The 21,301-nt window shown below is 42.3% G+C and overlaps 1 protein-coding gene across 2 annotated transcripts in view; it reads left to right on the forward strand.

Annotated features, from left to right (window-relative positions):
- Positions 1-21,301, forward strand: part of SPPL3 (signal peptide peptidase like 3) — a 66,111-nt gene that overhangs the window by 30,803 nt on the left and 14,007 nt on the right. For both annotated transcript variants that reach the window (XM_073629285.1, XM_073629286.1), the window contains exons 2-3: positions 19,732-19,809; positions 21,063-21,151. In XM_073629285.1, coding sequence (XP_073485386.1) covers positions 19,732-19,809; positions 21,063-21,151 — 167 coding nt within the window. The remainder of the gene's footprint in view (positions 1-19,731; positions 19,810-21,062; positions 21,152-21,301) is intronic.

Genomic DNA, 21,301 nt, shown 5'->3' on the forward strand with positions numbered 1-21,301 from the left:
GTCAGGCTTTACCCATGCAGGCCATACCTCCACCTCATGGTTGAACACAAACAGAAATTAACCACTTCAGCCCCAGAAGATTTGGCTGCTCAATGACCAGAGAACTTTTTACAGTTTGGCACTGCGCTGCTTTAAGGCCTCATGCACATGAGACGTTGTCAAATGCGCGTCAAACGCGCGTTGAGAGGCAGTTGGACATTTTTTTCTACTGCCCCTGAACTCATTCAATGTTATCCTATGTGTCCATGTACACAGTCTCGTTTTTTGGCGTTTTTAGGCAGTTGCGTTTTAACCTCGTTTTTCCAGAAGCAAAAAAATGGGTTCAGACGTAAAAGTTTTCCACATTTCAGACGCCAAACGCGGCTAAATGCCGGTACCGCGTTTAGCCACGTTTGCGTTTATAAGTGTTTTTAAAGGAACCCTATTTTTTGGACCAGAAAACACAGAAATATGAGGGTAAACTGCAGCAGAGAATGACATTTTGCGACCTGACTTTGCTGCCCCATATCTCGGGGCCACTTGGTGCTAGGAACCCCAAATTTGGTGTGCAAACACAGGACCTAGCACTACAGCATATCCAAATTTGGGGTTCCTAGCACCAGGTAGCTCCGAGATATTGGGCCCCAAATTCGGGTCACAAAATGTCATTCTCTGCTGCAGAAAAGTGCTTGACATTGTGACCCGAATTTGGAGCCCCATATCTTGGGGCCACTTGGTGTTAGGGCCCCCAAATTTGGTGTGCTAACACAGTGGAACTAACACTACAATATATTGGGGTTCTTAGCACCAAGTGGCCCCGAGATATGGGGCCCCAAAGTCAGGTCGGAAAATGTCATTCTCTGCTGCAGAAGTGCTTGACATTTTGCTACCCGATTTTGGGGTTCCTAGCACCAAGTGGCCCCGAGATATGGTCCCCCAAAGTTGGGTCGCAAAATGTCATTCTCTGCTCTGCAGACGCTTCTAGACGCAAACGCGGTAAAACGCGGCATGCAAACACGGCAAAACGGGCGTTTCTAAACGCCGGTTTCAGCTTTTAAAAACGTGTTCAGCAGAGTTTGCACTGGTTACATGTGGGCATGAAGCCTAACTGGTAATTGCATGGTCATGCAATGTTGTACCCAAACAAAATTTGCATAATTTTTTCCCACAAATAGAGCTTTCTTTTGATGGTATTTGATTAGCCTCTGCGATTTTTATTTTTTGCGATATAAATGGAAAAAGACCAAAAATTTTGAAAAAAAAATCCAATAAACTCAATTTTAGTCATACATTTAGGCCAAAATGTATTCAGCCACATATCTTTGGCTAAAAAAATGTTGTTAAATGTATATTTATTGGTTTGCGCAAAAGTTATAGCGTCTACAAACTAGGGTACATTTTCTGGAATTTACGCAGCTTTTAGTTTGACTGCCTATCTCCTTTCTTGAGGTGCTAAAATGGCAGGGCAGTACAAACCCCTCCCAAATGACCCCATTTTGGAAAGTAGCTGAGAGGCATGTTGAGCCCATTGAATATTTTATTTTTTTGCCACAAGTGATTGAAAAATGAAAAAAAAAAAAAAATTACACAAAGTTGTTACTAAATGATATATTGCTCACAAATGCCATGGGTTATATGTGGAATTACACCCCAAAATACAGTCTGCTTCTCCTGAGTATGGGGATACCACATGTGTAAGACTTTTTGGGAGCCTAGTAGCATACAGGACCCCAAAAATCAATCACCGCCTTCAAGATTTCTAAGGGCGTAAATTTTTAATTTCACTCCTCACTACCTATCACAGGCCATAAAATGCCAAGATAGCACAAAACCCCCCAAATGACCCCATTTTGAAAAGTAGACACCCCAAGCTATTTGAGAGGCATGTTGAGTATTTTGCAGATCTTGCTTTCTACTTTCCAAAATGGGGTCATATGGGGGGGGGGTTGTGCTATCTTGACATTTCAGGGCCTCTGTAACTGTGATCGGTAGTGAGGAAGTGAAATTGCCATTTTACGCCCTTAGCCTAAAGGCGGTGCTTGATTTTCGGGGTCCTGTACACGGATAGGCTCCCAAAAAGTCTCACACAAATGCACCAATACCATTTTTTTTTTGCAATGAGTACAAGTACCGATACTTTTTTTTTTTTAAGTTCTCGCCGATACTAATTACCGATACCTACTGCAACTGTTTTTTGTTTTCACAAATGGTACAAAGCATTGAAAAGTAATTTATAAATGCAATAAATTGATTTTTGTTTTTAATTTTGCGCTTTTTCAATGTGAAATGTGCAAAAATATTCACTAGCAAAGCAAACAAAAAATTGTTTATCGTTTATAAAATAGACGTGAACAAAAAAAGCAGGAAAATAATAATTAAATGGAGGAGAATAGGGAGTTAATTAAGGCTGATTAGAGTAAATTAAGGGTTAATAAGGAGTTAAACAGAGGAACATTTCTTCATCCCTTTGATCTGCAGAGTACATGGATACCAAACACGACATGCTTTAAAATTGCACACAAACGTACAGCAGCGAAAAACTATATACATTTTTAAAAGCCTTTAAAATCCTTTACAGGTTACCACTTTAGATTTACAGAGGAGGTCTACTGCTAAAATGACTGCCCTCGATCTGACCTTCACGGTGATGCCTCACATGCATGGTGCAATTGCTGTTTACATGTGACACCACGCCGACGCTTGCGTTTGCATTTGCACGGGGGTGCTTTTTATAATTTCTTAAACTGTTCCTTTTCATTTTTTTAAATCATGTTTGTTGTTCTCAGGGAATGTAAATATCCCCTATAATAGCAATAGGTAGTGACAGGTACTCTTTTTGAAAAAATTGGTCTATTAGACCCTAGATCTCTCCTCTGCTTTCAAAGCATCTGACCACACCAAGATCGGTGTGATAAAATGCTTTCCCAATTTCCCAATGGCGCTGTTTGTATCTGGCGAAACCTACGTCATGAAATGCTCATAGCTTCCAGTTTCTTAGGCCATAGAGATGATTGGAGCCATTCTGGTCTCCAATCAGCTCTATGGCCAACTGGCAGAAACACCGGCTGCATTCTCGGGTTCCCTGTTGGGACAGGAGAGCCCGAGAAAACCATGGGTATGGGGGGGGGGGCGTTCCCTCCCACTACTTGTAAAAGCAGTCTAGAGGCTAATTAGCTGCTAGGAATGCTTTTACATGAAAGCCGACCGCTGGCTGAAAAGAATGATACCTAAACCTGCAGGTGTCATTCTGGTATAACCACTCAAAGTCCAGCAACATACCAGTACGTTGCTGGTCCTTGTTGGGCATATATTGTAATGTTCTTTTCTTTTTTTTCTTTTTTTTTTTTCCATGCAGCCTGTGGGCTGAATGAAAGATATTGATCGGTGGGTATGCCCACCATTAGAATACCTCCCTTCATCCACCCACTTCTAATGATTGGCATACATGCCCCCCTTTTTTTTTTTAACAGCGGTGGTGAAATCACCTCCTACAGAGCTGGAGTCGCTGATTCACGTATCATGAGTGCAAATGCTGTTGCTGTCAAGATAAATCAGTGCTGCAGCTGAATGGCGTACCTGCTAAGCAAAAGATGGTTAACAATAAAACAAAGTACCATTACAGTATAACAGACATACCATACCTGCAAAGCAAATACAATAAAACATTACGGTTCTAAAATACAGGAACAATAGAGAGAGAACAATAAGATTATTTTTGGCTTTTTTATTTTTATGCACTTTTATATATACTGTAAACGTTCCAGATTAGGGTCTCTCAAAATGTGATGACCATCTCATCTTTCGAGACCCTGTGTAAGTGTGCCCTAGGACTGTGTAGTGCTGTACCCTACGTTAATACTCCACTAGTGTGTAGTTAACGTTTGAAACAATCACCAATGCAGAGACCAGGTTAGTCAGGACAGAAGGGACAATAAAAGCGGGTGTCATGCCTAAATCCACGTTTTCTGCAGACCCGACATCTTCTTTGGGGTATTCTGTGGGCAGGGGTACCAGGGCGGACATACAGAAAATGCCTCTCATGCAGCCGGCTCACTGCATTTGCGTTGGGAAGGTGGGCCATAGCACCGTCTGAAAAAGGCTGTGACGATCTCTTTCGGGAATTTTAGGAAGGATCCAGTTCATCCTGAAGATTTGTATAGCACAAAAGCGTTCAGCAGAGCCAGTTGGAATAAATGTACAGACACTTTTTTTATATCAGCGTTCTGGCCTTACAGGCAATTGGGTACGCCACCAACAACTGGTCGTTGAGGTCCACCCCTCCCATGTTAAGGTTGTATTCGTGGACACAGAGGAGTTTCTCCACAACAGCCAGTCGCCTTAGGAATTTGGACTGTCGTATCTGCGTGAAGGGAAGAAAGAACGAAAACATTCCATGAATCCCTCTACATCACTGCTAACAAATTATTACATTTCAAGCAGGATGTCTTTCCTCCATCTAAGTCGGGACTCTACAAGCCATTAGGGGAAGCCCCGGCAATTAGATCGCACGGTGCCACATGCGCCAATTCCTCAAAAGGGTGACTAAAAAGTGTCATCATTGTCCACATACAAGTGGTACCTCTTTCCATGTCCCAAGCAATCTTACCAGCGCTCCCTATTTAGTCTGGGCAATTCTTCGGCTCCACGTGACTCTCTTCCCTCATAAACCATAAAACTATATGTATAGCCTGTTGCCCTGTCACAGAGCTTATACATCTTGACCCTATATCTGGCACGCTTGCTGGGAAGATTCTGTTTGATAGTCAAGCGGCCTGAAAACGTAATCGGGGACTCATCCACGCAGATAACTTGATCGGGAGTAAACAAGGCTGCAAACTGCTGGTTGAAGTGGTTTACGAGGGGCCGAATTTTGTGGAGCTGATCGTGTCCAGGGTCACCCCAAGGACGGCAGAGTTCATTGTCATTGAAATGCATGATCCATAAGATCTGCTCGTATCGTGTCCTGGCGGAGAACACGTGTACATTCGATTGGACATTTTGGCCTCTAAATTTACTGGTACACTAGTTGAGACTCAAAAGAAAAAAGAGCACCTGAATATCAGCGACTGCTTCAAACGCTACCAAAACTGTTAGTGTTCGCAGGGATCAGGCCTGACTCTGCAAATTCTGCAGTTATGTGTTTAGTGGTTTGTAAGTGACAATGATCGATGTGGGCTGGGCTGGGCGCAGGGGCTAAACGCAGGGGCTAAACACAGGGGCTAGCAGGTATCTGGACTAATCCCGCTAACACTGCGTTTTTGGGAACCCTAGACTACTGGGGACGCTAGTATAGATCTGATCAGATATTGATCCGTTCAGACACTATACCTCTAAGGGAGGTGTATGGTGCGTGCGTGGGTGTTAGCACTACTGGCACTAATCTGACGCTGCCTGGGGCGACTCAGACCCTGACTGACGCTAAAACCTATCACCCGCCGGGTGATCAGTGGGTTAAACCTTTATTTAGGTAATATAGGGCGAGTGACCTGACGCTATAAAATAACCCAAAAAACTAGCTAACCAGCGTCACCCGTGACATTAATATGGTGATCACTGGTGACGGGGTTATCAAGGGGCTAAACCTTTATTAGGGAGTGTTTGGGGGGGGGGGGGGGGGTACCTAGACCTATCTGGCCCTACCTAAGGGTACTAAGTACCTTAACACTGATTATTGTCACAAATTACACCAGTACAGTGATAAAAAAAAATGTACACTGCTCTGGGTGACGCAGGGAGTGAAGGGGGCGATCAGAGGGTGACAAGTGTGCCTATGCGTACTGTGTTGGTGCAACTTACTGAGATGTCTTCTCTCCTCTCTCTGGAACAGAAGAGTGCCACAAGAGGAGATGACATCACTTCCCCTGCCTATGTTTACACTTACACAGGCAGCTGAGGATTTCATTCGCCAGAACCGATCACCAGGTCCAGGCCAGAAATCATTGGCCTGGGCCTGGGGACTGATCGGTTCTGAAGAGAATCCGATTCTCGCGGCTGCCTAGGGGGTGCGCACGCCTGGTGTACAGGTACGACACCTCGACCAGCCGAGCCAACCTGCCGCAGTATAACTGCAGCAGCTGGTCCAGAACTGGTTAACAAAGAAATGTGACCATTTACTATAGACTGTGCGTACTGAGCAGCAAATAACACCATGATACTAATATATTGCACGTCTTATACAGGTGAAAAACACAAAGCACAGGTAGGGCGGTTTATAATTGCCTTTTTAAGTGTTACTGAAGTCTATTTAAAAATAAAAATAACAGGTTATACTCGCCTGTTTTGTGTAATAGTATTAGAGAGCAGCCCAGATCCTCCCAATGCCTGCGATCTTGGCTCTCCCCTTCTGCGTGTGTCCCCATAGAAAGCCACTTGCTCTTGGGAACACATGGTGCCTGCTTGCTCCTGAGCTGTGTGTCTGACACTCAGCGAGGCTCAACCCCACTTCCGCCTCGCTGTATTTGTTCGACAGCAGCAGGAGCCAATGGCTCCCGTTGCCTTTCTAGACCCTGTGTTAAGAGGAAGAGGGGAGAAGAGATGCAGCCCCTCTCTTTCCCTTCACACAAGAAAGGGGGAGGACAGATAAATATAAAATGTGTTATACCTTTAATGCAAGGAATGCATTAGGTAAAAAAAAGGTTTTAGATTTAGTTTTACTTTAAATGTAAGCCAGGCCATACATTTTGCAATTTTTCTTTCCTGGGCGCTGTTGTGTTCTGCCGGTGGGATGCAGAGGGAGCCTTCCCCACTGGCACAATACAGTGGTCACTGCTGATGGCTATTGCCACGGGCAGTGATCAGGCAAAAAACACTGACAGGCTGGTTGTACTAAAGTTAATTGATGGATTGACCTCTGTACAACCAGCCTTGTTGTTCGTCCATTTCCTGCTGAACTGGTTCACTTTTGATCCGTTTGTGGCCAGCTTAACAGAACAGCCGTCTTCTGTCAGAGACATGACCTGCCAACTGGCAACCAGTCAGTGCTCTTAACCAATGGCTGAAAACACTGACCAGAGTGTTCTGGCAGGGGGTGGTTCCCGTCAGAACACAATAGCTCAGTGGGGGGGAGATGGGTGTACTAAGATTGGATTGCTTAGTACAGCGGCTCCTCAGATTTTTTTTTTTTTAGTTCAGCCCGCTGGGTTGAATGAAAACAAAAAAAAAAACTAGTGTGTATCAGGCTTTACTCTTATCACAGTGGTGACTTCTTTGTGACACAATGCACTAATTCACTGAAGGCAAATGAACTGCACAGAAATGTTCGTCTGCAAAGTAAATGGTGTAAAAAGTCAATATCCCAACAAAAAATCTTTTTTCATAATTTTTAGATATAGCAAGGAAGGGTTGGTACCCTTTCCGGGTCTGGGCTGCCAGCCATATGCCACCCCCCCCTTTTTTTTTCTTTTTTTTAATTTTTTAAGATTATGTAATGTCTGTAGGTTACCAGTATACACCACTGACCCAGATGTGTTCAAAAAGAATGTTTTCCTCTGATAAGACTGCACTCTTGGTGTCAGCAAAGTGCTTCCTCTCTTTAGAGGCTAAACATTAGTGTTTCAGCAGCTCGTGACTGACATCAATAGTGGTTGTGCATAGCTATATATTCAGCTGCCTCATGTCTCGCATGCCTCCTAGTATATCTGTGTAGCCTTTTGGAAGAAATACTGCTTCATAGTGTGACCCATGTAAAAGAGAGAAGAGGCTAGACTTCAGCCATTTTATCTTGAACTAGCTTTGTTTCTTTGGGATTTAGCCTGTTTTATTGCTTTGGACACAGGAGTGCTGTTACAGTTGTAAATGTGTTTTGAGGCTCATTGTGTGCCTCGGGGTGACATGCTCAAACTGGTCTTAGTTTGTCTGTAGAAGGTGACTGCAGTGGGAGCCTTGACTGTTGTGGGAAACAGAGGGGAATGTGTTCATTGTCCTAGCTCACAGAGCTCCCTGTGTTTTGGCCTGGCATTTCTGAAGCTGCTCAGTGGTGGAAACTCCTGCCTGTAAAATCGACACAAATAACTCGGAGTTGGCAAACTAGTTATTAACATTGATTTGGCCTCAGAGCTGCAAGTTCAGAGAGACAGGATTGGGTGGTGCTTTTGTCTATGAATGGCAGATTCAGTCTGACTATGTGGGTGGAAGCTGAAGTAATTGTGGTACATAACTAAGACTTATTTACTTTGTTTCTCCTGGATGGCTGCAAATATACATGTTTAACATTTAAAGGCCTGTATTTTTAGGCTTTACTGTTTTGAAAGGATAAGTTCACTTAAAAATATATAATAAATGCACATTCATCAATGAATTACCACAGAGCTCAGAAGCGGCCTGGCAGTTCATTGAGAACTACAAGCCGACAGCCACAAAGGCTATCAATATTTTGTAGTTTTCCCATTCATAGAACACTGTGATTGAATGACATGGTCAGTCGAGCACAGTTGCATTTAAAAAAAATTGTGACAGCAAGCATGGGGAGAAGATCTACCGCCTGCTGTCACATCCGGGGGGGGGGGGGGGGGGGGGTTGTAACCTGTTACATGTTGCATCCTGAATATGGGTGTAACATGTTACAAAAGGTGAACTTATCCTTGAAATCAGAACATAACCAGTTCAGCTCCTGAGCAATTTTTTTTTCTTTGTCACATACATGTGAAAATACTAATTTTTGGCAATAAAATTACATAAACCCCTCAGAACATTATATATTTTCTGAAAGCAGAGGCCCTGTAGAATAAAGTGATAGATGCAAATTTTTGTTTCACCTGATATTTGTGCAACTGTTAAACGCAAATATTCCGGAAAAAATAAACCACGACAAACACATTTTTGGTTAAAATATGAAAGATGAGGTTGCATCAAGTAAATACCTAACATTTCATGTTTTAAAATTGTGTGCACCCGCAAGATCACCAAAAATTATGGTGCCCAAAAATCATAGGCGGCACTTTACCCACTTAACGACCGTGCCATAGCCGAATGATGACTACGGCACGGCTCGATAACTCTGGGAGGGGGCGTACATTGACGTCCTCCCAGAATCGCGCTCCCCCTGGGGCGCACACCCGGCAATATCCGTGACTGACAGCGGCTGTTTACCACATGATCACTCCGTCAAATGACGGAGTGATCACTTGTAAACAAACCGGCATCATGTCCGGTTCCTCTCTCCCCTCTGTACCAATCTGTACAGTGTGAGCGGAGAGTGGAGAGATCAGGTGCAGCAGTGCTGTGGGCTGGATCTGTCTTGCCCACAGCGCTGATCTGTGCTCATTGCAGCCTCATCCATCCAGCCCTAATCAGCAATACTCATCCATCCAGCCCTAATCAGCAATACTCATCCATCCAGCCCTAATCAGCAATACTCATCCATCCAGCCCTAATCAGCAATACTCATCCATCCAGCCCTAATCAGCAATACTCATCCATCCAGCCCTAATCAGCAATACTCATCCATCCAGCCCTAATCAGCAATACTCATCCATCCAGCCCTAATCAGCAATACTCATCCATCCAGCCCTAATCAGCAATACTCATCCATCCAGCCCTAATCAGCAATACTCATCCATCCAGCCCTAATCAGCAATACTCATCCATCCAGCCCTAATCAGCAATACTCATCCATCCAGCCCTAATCAGCAATACTCATCCATCCAGCCCTAATCAGCAATACTCATCCATCCAGCCCTAATCAGCAATACTCATCCATCCAGCCCTAATCAGCAATACTCATCCATCCAGCCCTAATCAGCAATACTCATCCATCCAGCCCTAATCAGCAATACTCATCCATCCAGCCCTAATCAGCAATACTCATCCATCCAGCCCTAATCAGCAATACTCATCCATCCAGCCCTAATCAGCAATACTCATCCATCCAGCCCTAATCAGCAATACTCATCCATCCAGCCCTAATCCGTAATACTTGGTAATACTCATTCATACTCAGCAATACTCATTCATCCATCCATGCTCAGCCATTCATTCCTAATTGGCAATACTCATCGATGCTCAGCCATCCATCCCTAATCGGCAATACTCATTTATACTCGGCAATACTCATCCATCCCTATTCAGCAATGCTCATTCATCCATCCATGCTCAGCCATCCATCCCTAATTGGCAATACTCATTTATACTCGGCAATACTCATCCATCCATGCTCAGCCATCCATCCCTATTCAGCAATGCTCATTCATCCATCCATCCCTAATCGGCAATACTCATCCATGCTCAGCCATCCATCCCTAATCAGCAATATTCAGCCATGCTCATCCATCCCTAATCAGCAATACTCATCCATGCACCCATTCTCAGCAATACTTATCCATCCATACTCAGCAATACTCATCCATCCAACCACCCTCAGCTATACTCAGCCATCCCATCCATGGCTCATCCATCCCCATTCATGCTCATCCATGCCACTAGAGTGCCTCACAAAAGTGTAATAGGTAGTCAAATTAGATTTGAAATGTTTGCCCCTAGAACACCTGATGGTACTCCCTTCATGTTGGGCCTCTGTATGTGGCCAGGCTGTGGAAAAGTCTCCCACATGTGGTATCGTCGTACTCAGGAGGAATAGGAGAATCTATTTTGGGGTGTAATTTTTGGTATGTACATGCTATGTGTTAGAAATATTATAAGTATAAATGGACAACTTTGTGTGTAAAATAAATAAATAAAAAAAGCATTTTCTTTACACATTTTCGAAAAACCTGTAGAAGAAAATGACATGTTCAAAAGACTCATTATGTCTCATAGATTATACGTTGGGTTGTTTTCTTTCCAAAATGGGGTCATTTTTGGGGCGTTTTCATTGTCCTGGTGCTCCAGGGCCTCTGTATGTGGCAAGGCTGTGTAAAAGTCTCTCACACGTGGTATCGCCATACTCAGGAGGAGTAGTAGAATGTGTTTTGGGGTTTCATTTGTGCTATGCATATGCTTTCTTTGAGAAATATTCTGCTAATATAACAATTTTGTGAAAAAAACAAAACAAACTTGATTTTGCAAAGACTTGTGGGAAAAAATTGCAACTTCAAAAAACTCACCATGCCTATTACTATACCTTGGAATGTCTACTTTCCAAAAAGGGGTCATTTGGGGGGTATTTGTACTTTCCTTGCTTGTTAGGGTCTCAATAAATGAGAGAGGCTGTCAGTACATCAGGTGTGATCAATTTTCAGAGATTGGCACCATAGCTTGTGGACTCTAGAACTTTCACAAAGACCTAATATACACCAATGTTGGTTATTTTTTACTAAAGATATGTAGAAGTATAAATTTTGGCCAAAATTTTATGAAGAAAAATTACTAATTTGAAAAATTTTATAACAAACGAAGAAAAGTGCCCAGTGGTTAAAAGCTGTTACAGCTAATCAATTTAGAGTTAACCAGAAGCTCTTGTGCTAGAATTATTGTTCTCACGCTGATGTTCTCAGTGATATATCACGTGTGGTGCGACCACGGTTTACATGTATGCATCTGGGCATTAGTTCTCGTTTGCGCAGGTGTGCGGAGCAACACCACTGCGTGGCCAGCTGTGTGAAAGTGGTTGGTAGCTATGGAGCTGCTGCATCACTTTGAAGCCAGTCGCCAGTTCTACAAATTCCATGCTTCTGCAGCCATCAGTTTGTGATCAAAGGTTCACTCTTTGGACATACATAGTACGCCAAAAGAGCTGAACTGGTAAAGTGGTTGTAAACACCATTCATGAAATTTGACCTAGGCATGTATATCTGTAGTGTTTACTTCTCTCTCCTCAAAGCTCTAAATGCTGTTTCTTTCTGGTGCTTCGTTATCAGCAGAGTCACTTCTGACAAGTTCTCTGACACATGAGATCACAGCAGCTGAAATTTTGTGGCGAGAGCTTGTCTATTCAGAATACAGCTCTACATGTTCCCTCGTTCCTCTGCCTACGTGGAGGAGGGGTGTGTGCGCCTTTCCTCCAATCAGCTCTCACACAGTGTAAGGCCAGACTCCCCTCCCACTGCTGGAAGAGGAAGAAAGATTTCTAACCCAATCTCTGTACATTCCAAGGAATGTAGAAAGGGAAAGACAGCAGCTATACACGTAAAACTTGTGTATGGAGATTTGTTTCATCTCTGTGTATCATTTGAGGTTGTTCACTTCACTGGTATAGTAGAGAGTTTACAACAACTTTAAGTTAAAACAAAAGTAATGAACAGAACTGTACTAGATATGTGTCTGTTTGCTTCTTTGAGCAGTTTGGCAGAGAAAATTGTGGCTCCAAATATTTAGTTCAAAGTTGAAAATTTTCCATATAATTTAGAAAATGAAAAGAGCAGTGTATTTGTTTTGCCAACATAGTAACACTTTTTTTTTTTTTTTCCTTGTGTACCTTGTTCTACCTTGGCAGTACTCAAACATTCAAGTGTGGTAAAAAATCTTTTAAAAAGTTATTTTAGCATTGTGCACATGTGCATAGTGTTGGGCGGCATCAGCCGGTTCCATAGAAACCGGCCGACATTTGGCTCGTGTGTACTGCAATCGGTCCGACAAAAGCTGGCCGAACGAGGCATGACCGAATAAGGTCTGCCAACCGGCTCCCTTTCAGTGCTCTCAGCAAATGGCTGAGCGCTGACCAGAGTGTTCTGGTGGGGCAGCCACCCCCCTGTCAGATCACAATGGAACAGCTGGGGAGATCACTGTACTAACATTGCATAGTTAGTACAGTGGGCTCTAATCTGAGCTATTCATTTTTATTTTTTTTTTGTTCAGCCCACTGGGTTTAATGGGGGAAAAAACCCCAGCAGTGTGTACTAGGCTTTAGCTGTATCACTTAACCACTTCAGCACTCAGTCATGTACACCCCTTATGTGCCAGGGCAAATTTTTACATTTCTGCTATTGGCCTGTTGATTGGTCAATATATTTTAGGCGCCGTTCACACCTGGGCATTTGCGATCGTTCCAAGAATGCTTAATGGCACCTAAATGCGGGTGCAATTCTGCCACAAGCTTTGAGCAATATGGTTTGCAGCATGACTTATTGCAAAACTGAAAATGCACTAAAAAAAAATGCATAGGTGTGACCCAGCCCTGAAAGACCGCTGTGCAAATACAGTGTGACATAAAATATTGCAACAAATGCCATTTCATTCTTATTCATTTCATATATGTGTGTATATATATATATATATATGTGTGTGTGTGTGTATATGTGTGTGTGTGTGTGTATATATATATATATATATATATATATATATATATATATATATATATATATATATATATATATATATTTATTTCGGGGTTCTAAGTAATTTTCTAGCACTAAATATTGATTTTAACTTGTAAACAGCAAGTGTCAGAAAAAGGTTTAGTCTTTAAGTGGTTAAACTGCCCTCATTTACAGACCGAAGTTCATCCCTTTGATCTCTAAAAGAACTAAATGTTACATTGTATCTCTGAGCGCCGATTTTTGTCCGGCTTTTTTTTTTCACAGCTCGACTCAGTGGAAATGGCCGATTAGGATCGGGAGAGGGGTTGAATTAAGATTGTGATTTTTCTTTTTAACTATTTAATCGTTTAGCTCTAATTCAGATTTTTACATGTATGTGTGAAATGGCAAAATTGGCCTGGTAGCCAGGTGGTTAATAACATATGCAGATTTAAGCTCATGTTTTCGATCTGCAGATGAATAACACATAATAGCAATGTACTTTGCATCTCTAACTCCCATCTGAACACTGTTTATAAACATCTCAAGCAGTCAGCTCTTCAGTGCCCACTAGGTGGCAATCTTTAATAAACCTAACCAATAAAATGGAGCCAATTGCCCTAGCAAGAAGAGTGTTGCTAAGAAAGTGTATGTATAAGAAAAAGAGCAAAATAAAAGAAAGGGGAGAAAAGGCGTGTTCTTTTTTTGGCCCAGACCTCAGCCCATCCTATCCGTCACCTATTTTTGATCCTACACTGAAGATTGTGTTGTATCCATGGATTCCAAATCTTTTTGATTCTGTGCTCTTAGGTTCCAATTAGAGGCAGTTGAGTTGATTTAATAAAGAAATGGCAATTGCTCACTTAGCTTAGTCAATAAAGTGAAGCGACATGCCAATTGTTTTTTTCCCCCTCTGTGATTAAGTATTCAAAAGGGTCACAGGTTCACCTTCTCTACTAACATTTACTGCAAAGTGAAGTTGAATATGAAGCATGAGTGTTTTTTTTTTTTTTTTTGTTTTTGTTTAAAGCGGAGTTCCACCCAAAAGTGGAACTCCCGCTTCTCTGCCCCCCCCCCCCCCCCCCTCCGGTGCCACATTTGGGATCTTCCAGGGGGGTAGGGAGAACAGGTACCTCTTTTTGACAGCTACCCTTTCCCCACTTCTGGGAGACTGCACCGTGGTGCCATCACTCTGAAGTTCAGGCCCCCTCTTCCTCCTTCTGCCGCTGGGCCAGGTAGAAAGCTGAAGGCTGAATGGGTACAAGTACCCTTCAGTGCTTGATGGGAAACATCAAAGTTGATCCTCCTTTTTATATTCTACAGCAGCCCTCAAAAATTCCACTCGCATTTTGTGAGTGGAATTTAGTGCAGGGCAAGTGAGGAGCAGGGGTGGACCAGGCTGACCGTTTCCTGGCTGAAGCGATCAGCCAGGAAACTGTCAGCCGGAGGACACAGAGTGGCAGGGCCGGACTGCCCTGGCACCACTTTGAGCTGAGGCTGCAGCTCTCCCCTCCCTCTCTCTTTCTGCTTCTCCTCTTGCGTTTCACACACACAGAGGGCATGTCCCGTTGTGTGTCACGGAGCTGGGTCTGTGTTCAGTGGCACGATGTAACAAGGTCCCGCCCCCTCAGATCAGCTCGTTTGATAGTAGATTGAATCAGTGTTCCGCCTATGAAACAAGCCGGTCTAGGGGGGGCAGGACCTTGTTACAGCGCGCTGCCGAACACAGACCCAGCTCCGAGACACGCCCTGTGTGTGTGTGTGTGTGTGTGTGTGTGTGTGTGTTCGTGTTCCATCATCCAGTCTGTATTGATGATGGGGCACAGTGAGGCTGCACTGATGGATACTGATATGCTTTATTTTAATACATGTTAATATTTATTTTTTGAACTTAATTCTGCTTAAAACATTTAACAGTGTAATTTCATGAGATAATCTACAAGGGTGTGTTTAGGGGCGGGTTTATGGGTGGGGGAGGGGTTTGGGTGGGGCAACTGGTGCCGAGTAACTCTTAAAGCGGGGTTCCACTCAAATTTTTAACTTAATCTTACCCCCTTCAGTTAATTGCATAGATGTTCAAATGCCGCACGAAAAATTTTTTTATCGCTGTAATTACCTTTATATTGCACTTTATTGTGGCACTTCCTGTCTCTCCTCCCATGGGAGTAGGCGTGTTTATTGCCTTTCCCCAGCGCCGCACTGTCTCCTGGGAGCTTAGTGTCAGGCTTCCCAAGATTCAGTGCGGGAACAATGATCATGCGTGTGAACAAGCTGTGAATGAACAGCATTCACCGCATCCAGGAAATCAATGCTTGTGGGATTCACATGCCCCCAAGCAAAATGGAAACAGCCAGCATCACATTTTTAAAGTTATTCTTCAGTATGAAAACAGACAGAGGCGGAAATATTACACCCAAACTGTGAGTATTTTGGGATTAGCAAAGTGTCTCAATGACCTAAAAAAAAAAAAAAAAAAAAAAGATTGGTCGCCGGACTCCTGCTTTAAGGCCTGGCTAGACTTGAAATTTTGAGCCCTGTTCTACAGTATACAGACCTTCATACAAGAATGTATTTGCATCATTTGTGACAACTCCAATACCATTTCAAACAAAACAAAATTCTCACCTTCTGTATTAAAATAAAGATGGTATTATGACTTTAATAGTCAGGTTCTATAAAATTTAACATGTCGTTGTGCAGGCCCGAATATAAAATGTAAGGACTTGAAATGCATAACTGCTTTCCCATTGTATGCAAAATATAGTTAGTGGAGGTTCAGTGAATTCTCTATCCGGTTGCTTTGCCTTCTCTGTTATCAACACTTGGAGTCACTAATCTGGAACAAGCGTGTGCCATGTTGAAGTCCAATCATTTTATCTTCATTCTTTTGCCATGTCAGTGATTCAGAAACCACTATAACCACTGTACTTGCAGAAAAGCCAACCATAATATAGGCGGGCAGCTATGTTATGTCGCTTTCGTAAGTAAGATCTTGTTTTACAGGTTTCGGAATTTAAGGCTTGTGTATACTTGTCCTAAAAAAAAAAAAAAAAAAAAGAGGTTTTAGCTAGTAAGAGTTTCAGGCCTTGGCTGTATGTTACACTCTGATGCTCTGTCCATGTTTTTTTGAGCCTCCTACGTTTTCTTTCTCTAGTAAATATATTGATAAGCTGCACCTTTGTGTGAAATCCTGACTCTAGCACAGTCTTCCATATAAAGCCTGATCTGAGAAAACCTACATTCCTGATGAGCTTTAGAAGAACCCATGCTGTAGAGCACAGCCTTCAGATGACCCTGTTACACAGTACTGTAGCTCTGTGCTTGCTAATGTGAATAAATAAAACTTCCACATGTATGAGCTGTACAAGTTATATACTGGTTTTGTACATGATACCTGGCTTTTCCCTCTACAAAGAAACCAGACGCTGCTATGTTGGCTCTTTTTTTTTTTTTTTTTTTTTTTTTTTTTTTATACAAATTCAAGTTTAAGAGGGCTCATTTTTATTCGTGAAATATGCTATATATAAAATGTATATACAGACCGCTGTGATGCTTAGCTGAACTTTGATTAAAAAAAAAAAACCTGTTTGCGTTGGATTGTGTTTCTGAATTCACTGCATAGGCAATGTTAAAGTACACCCACCTTTTACCTTTATAACTTTCTGTGATAATAAAACACAGCAGCCCTGAAGGTGTCTGGCCGTAACCTTAGATGTCTCCTTGAGCACCCCAAATATATGTATAACAAATATGGTATTCGAGGGGAAAAGGCTGTGTTTGACCTGCTTTGCTTGCTGTTCAGATGTGCCTCAATTAGGAGATGCTGCATGCAAAGAAACACCTTTCAAAGCTGGTCAAATGCAGAACTACCATGTATACGGCTCAATTAAAGTCAAAACGATTTTTGCAGACCTACGTTTTGGCCTGTGTTCCACATGTATGTCACACACAACAAAACGCCCATTGACATGAGCTCTTTTTCGTTGTTTGAACTGAGGAAGTTTGAGATGATCTGAGAATAGCTACTATGCCTAGACACATCTATGGTCACAGGACTTTTCTATGGCTTTTGACTAGGGCTGCACCAACACCAGTTTAAAACTGAGTACGTGTATCGATACTTTTTCTCAAGTATTTGCTAATACCCATTACTGATACATGTTCTTGGGCTAGGTTCAAATATATGCGATGTAAAATCGCACAGTTTTGTGCGATTCAACCACGCGATTCGCATGCGCTGTATATGAATACCAGTCTGTTTTTTGTTTTTTTTTGTGATTTTACAGCAGCATTTTTGGCTCGATCTGTGTGCTGAGGGTATCAGGAGAGAGGAGTCTGTCAGTAACCGCCAGGAGGATGTGTGAAGCTGCCAATCACCATACATAAGCAGGGAGCTGTGTTGAGGGATGTATCGTGGGATGCACCGCCAAAGGCCACCAAAAGACAGACGCCACCATCCAGCAACAGCTCCACTGAAAAGACCAGAGGAAGCACCACCAGATGGAGGCTGAGGCAGCTTCTGGAACACAAACACTGCTGGCAGGCTCTCTCTCTTCTCTGCCACATAGCACCTTCTGCCTTCCCCCAGAAAAGTTGGTGCAAAAGCCAAATTTAAAGCAAAAATGCCTTGCTTTCTCAATAGCCCCATTCTAACCTATAGAGTACGATTTCAAATCGCACCGGACCAAACTCGCAGATATTGATTTTGATATCTGAGCATTTGCACAAGTACTCGTGCAAATGCTTAGTATCAGTGCAACGCTACTTTTTTACCTTTTTTTTAACTTTCACTTTTAAGTCATTAGTTATTGATAAGTGTAGTAACAGGGCTCAGTCATACCATATCTGTTGACTTGTAGTAATCTGTACAGGGTGTTATGCTGTACCTTGTTACTTGAGTACTTTGTGTTGTTTACCTAGAACAATTGTGCATATTGAAACCTCAGATTGCCTAGATTACAAGAAACAATTGAAATCGGTGGGGCAGAACAACAGTCAGAATCTAACATTCTTAGTAGGTCAACAATATCAGCCATATTTATTTTATGGTTGATTAAAGCAGAACTATAGGTGACTCTTTTTTTTTTCTATTGCAAGGGTCATAACACCTGTCAATTTTTTTTTTTTTTCTTTTAAAAAAATTTTACCATCTGTGTCCCCATGGGACACCGATGGCAAAAAAGCTTCACCTATAGTTCTGCTTTAACCTTCTTTCCAGTCACATAGGCAAAACAGGAAATGAGAGAATACCACAATTTCACCAGAACTAGTGTTCGGAAGATTTCCCCCCTCTATTACTTTTCTGGGGACAACCCAAAATGTGGGATTTTCTTTTCCTTTCAATGATAATGATAAACAGAGATGTTGGTCCTCTCCTGCACACAGCTTCCGCCGCTGGAAACCAGACCGTATTGGCTGCAGAATAGTACAGCGATTTTTTGCTTTACATGGTTCAATAGATTAGGTTTAGAATGTGGCAGAGAGCAGGTTTACAGTTAATTTTTACCTGGACTTAGACTTTAAAGGAAACTATTTATTTTTGTTACAGTTTAACTAAACACTAAGTCTATTATACATCCTAGATAATCTAGGCAAGAAGAAAGATTTTACCCGAAATGTGGTTCATGTTGACCAAACCTCTATATAGGCCGTCAGGCTCTCAGCTGCTCCCTAAGAGGCCGAGCCGGGTGTCAGTCCACGCACTTGGCAGATCCAGACTCCATGGTCGGGATGACGTGGTGCCTGGACTCACATTGCTGACATCAGCAGAGAGCGAACTGCTGAAAACGCATAACAGGAGTGCAAAACTAATTGCACTCCTGTGATCCATAGGAGTACAGGCAAACACACTTTGGCTGTACTTCTCCTTTTAAATTTTGCTTGTTGGTTATTTTGATGTCCTGGTTCAGAATATTAGTCTAGCTAAAGGTTTTTAAACTTTTTTTTTTTTTTAAACTTTAAAAAAATGTATTTACTGTTTTGTTTGGCATGTTTTGTTGTACTACTGCTGAACTTTGGCAATGGATGTACTGTTCAGAAAAAGTTTAATAAACATAACCCTTTAAAAAAAATGTATTGAACATTTCTAGCTTGAGCCTCCTTTTACGAAACCATTAAATCAGTGTGTTTTTAGCTTTACAATCATTATTTTAATGGTTAAAATATAACTAAAGTCAAAACGTGTTTTGCTTTTTAGAGTGGAGAGGGGCTAGAACCCCTGCCATAGTTTTATTGCTGTCTGACTACCCATTAGGGAGATTCATCCTCTATATTTGTCCTGTTTACTATTATCAGAGTGAAAGTAAATGAAAATCCAAAATGCTGGTTTGGAACAGGAATAGAGGGGAAATTTTTCTATCGGGACACTAGTTTTTGGTGTCGCACTGGGATTCCCACATTTTGGATTTCCTCTCACTTCCTGTTTTAGCTGTGGGACAGGAAGTGAAGGGAAAATTTTCCCAAGGTGATACAGATGGCAAAAATAAACCTTTACAGGTGTTATAATCCTCTTACGCTATCAAATATAGATTTGTAGTTTTTATACTAAGCTGTCCTTTTTTTTGTTTTCTTTTTTTGTCAAAAGGGCATATTCCCTGGTGGACTCTAGTCAAGTCTCTACGTTTCTGATATCAATCCTTCTTATAGTCTATGGCAGTTTCAGGTGAGTACCATCATACATATTCTGATACAGAAATGTAAGGCTAATACTACTAAATTCCTGGGAGCATATGATACTACAGTGTGTGGACAGCTCAGTTTTTAAACCCATTACACATAGAATTACGAAAGCAGCCTGCAGTTCCTAGGCGCCCCAGGAAAAGTGATTTATGTGCTCCCAGCCTAAGTGAATAGCACCAGATAAAGTATGCTGACCCCAACCTTTGTCCTTAACTCTAATGCCGCGTACACACGGTCGGACTTTTCGTCTACAAAAGTCCAACGGACGCTGACGGACTAAAGCTGGCTGGTAATCCGATCGTGTGTGGGCTTCTCCGGACTTTCAACGGACTTTTTTAGCCTCAAATCCGACGGACTTTAGATTTGAAACATGCTTCAAATCTTTACGTCGTAAGTACGACGGACCCCGAAATCCGCTCGTCTGTGTGCTAGTCCGACGGACAAAAACCCATGCTAGGGCAGCTATTGGCTACTGGCTATGAACTTCCTTATTTTAGTCCGGTGTACGTCATCACGTACGAATCCGTCGGACTTTTGTGTGGTCGTGTGTAGGCAAGTCCGTTCGTAAGAAAGTCTGCCGCAAGTCCGCCGAAGGTACGTCGGAAGTCTGTCGGACAGGCTGTCGGACTTTTGTAGACGAAAAGTCCGACCGTGTGTACGCGGCATAACCCTGACCAAACCCCAGTTTAGCTATTCTTTCCTGTCTGCCTTCAGCAGGCTGTACAGTGACTGATCACTGATAGCCAACCAGAGACTATTCCAGCAATCAGGTACTGGGTCTTCTAGTTTCTGATCATTAGTATGAACCCTTGGGCTCTCGGTGAGATCCTGCTCTCTGTGTTGGGAGTGAAGCGCTCTCTGTGAAGCGTACTACCAGCTCAAACACAGATATGCATATATATGCGGTCCCACAAAAGATCCACTTCAGTGAGCTCACTGGCAGGAAGGCGGTAATATTTCTTTTCATTTTTTGTAAAAAAAAAAAAAAAAAAAAATCTAATTGTCATTTGATCTATGCATAATACACACTATGTGTTTATCCCCCCCCCAACAAAAAAACAACCCCTATAAACTTCAGTACTGTAACTGCTTCAAAGTATACTGTAATAACATTGAAATGTAATGCTTGAATGTCTAAAGTGTATATTACTGTAACTGTATTTTGTAAGGCAAATATTATTTTCCTCTTTCAGTACATCTCCTTTATGTATGTTTATCCTTTCTCTATTCCTTAAGGTCTCTTAATATGGACTTTGAAAATCAAGACAAGGAGAAGGACAGTGGTGGCTCTCCAGGAACGTTTAGTGGGAACAGCGCCAACAATAGTAAGAAATAACTAGAACATTTTACACAGTTTCCTTTAGGATAATTGCACATGGTCGCCTGGGGCCGCATAATGTAAAATTTGAGGTGTATTTTCCTGTCCCAGAGACACAGGCTTGCGTCCTGGGTTTTAAGTCTATGCATCAGTGGGT

The sequence above is a fragment of the Aquarana catesbeiana genome, linkage group LG01, assembly GCF_042186555.1.
Source record: "Aquarana catesbeiana isolate 2022-GZ linkage group LG01, ASM4218655v1, whole genome shotgun sequence".
Lineage (NCBI taxonomy): Eukaryota > Metazoa > Chordata > Amphibia > Anura > Ranidae > Aquarana > Aquarana catesbeiana.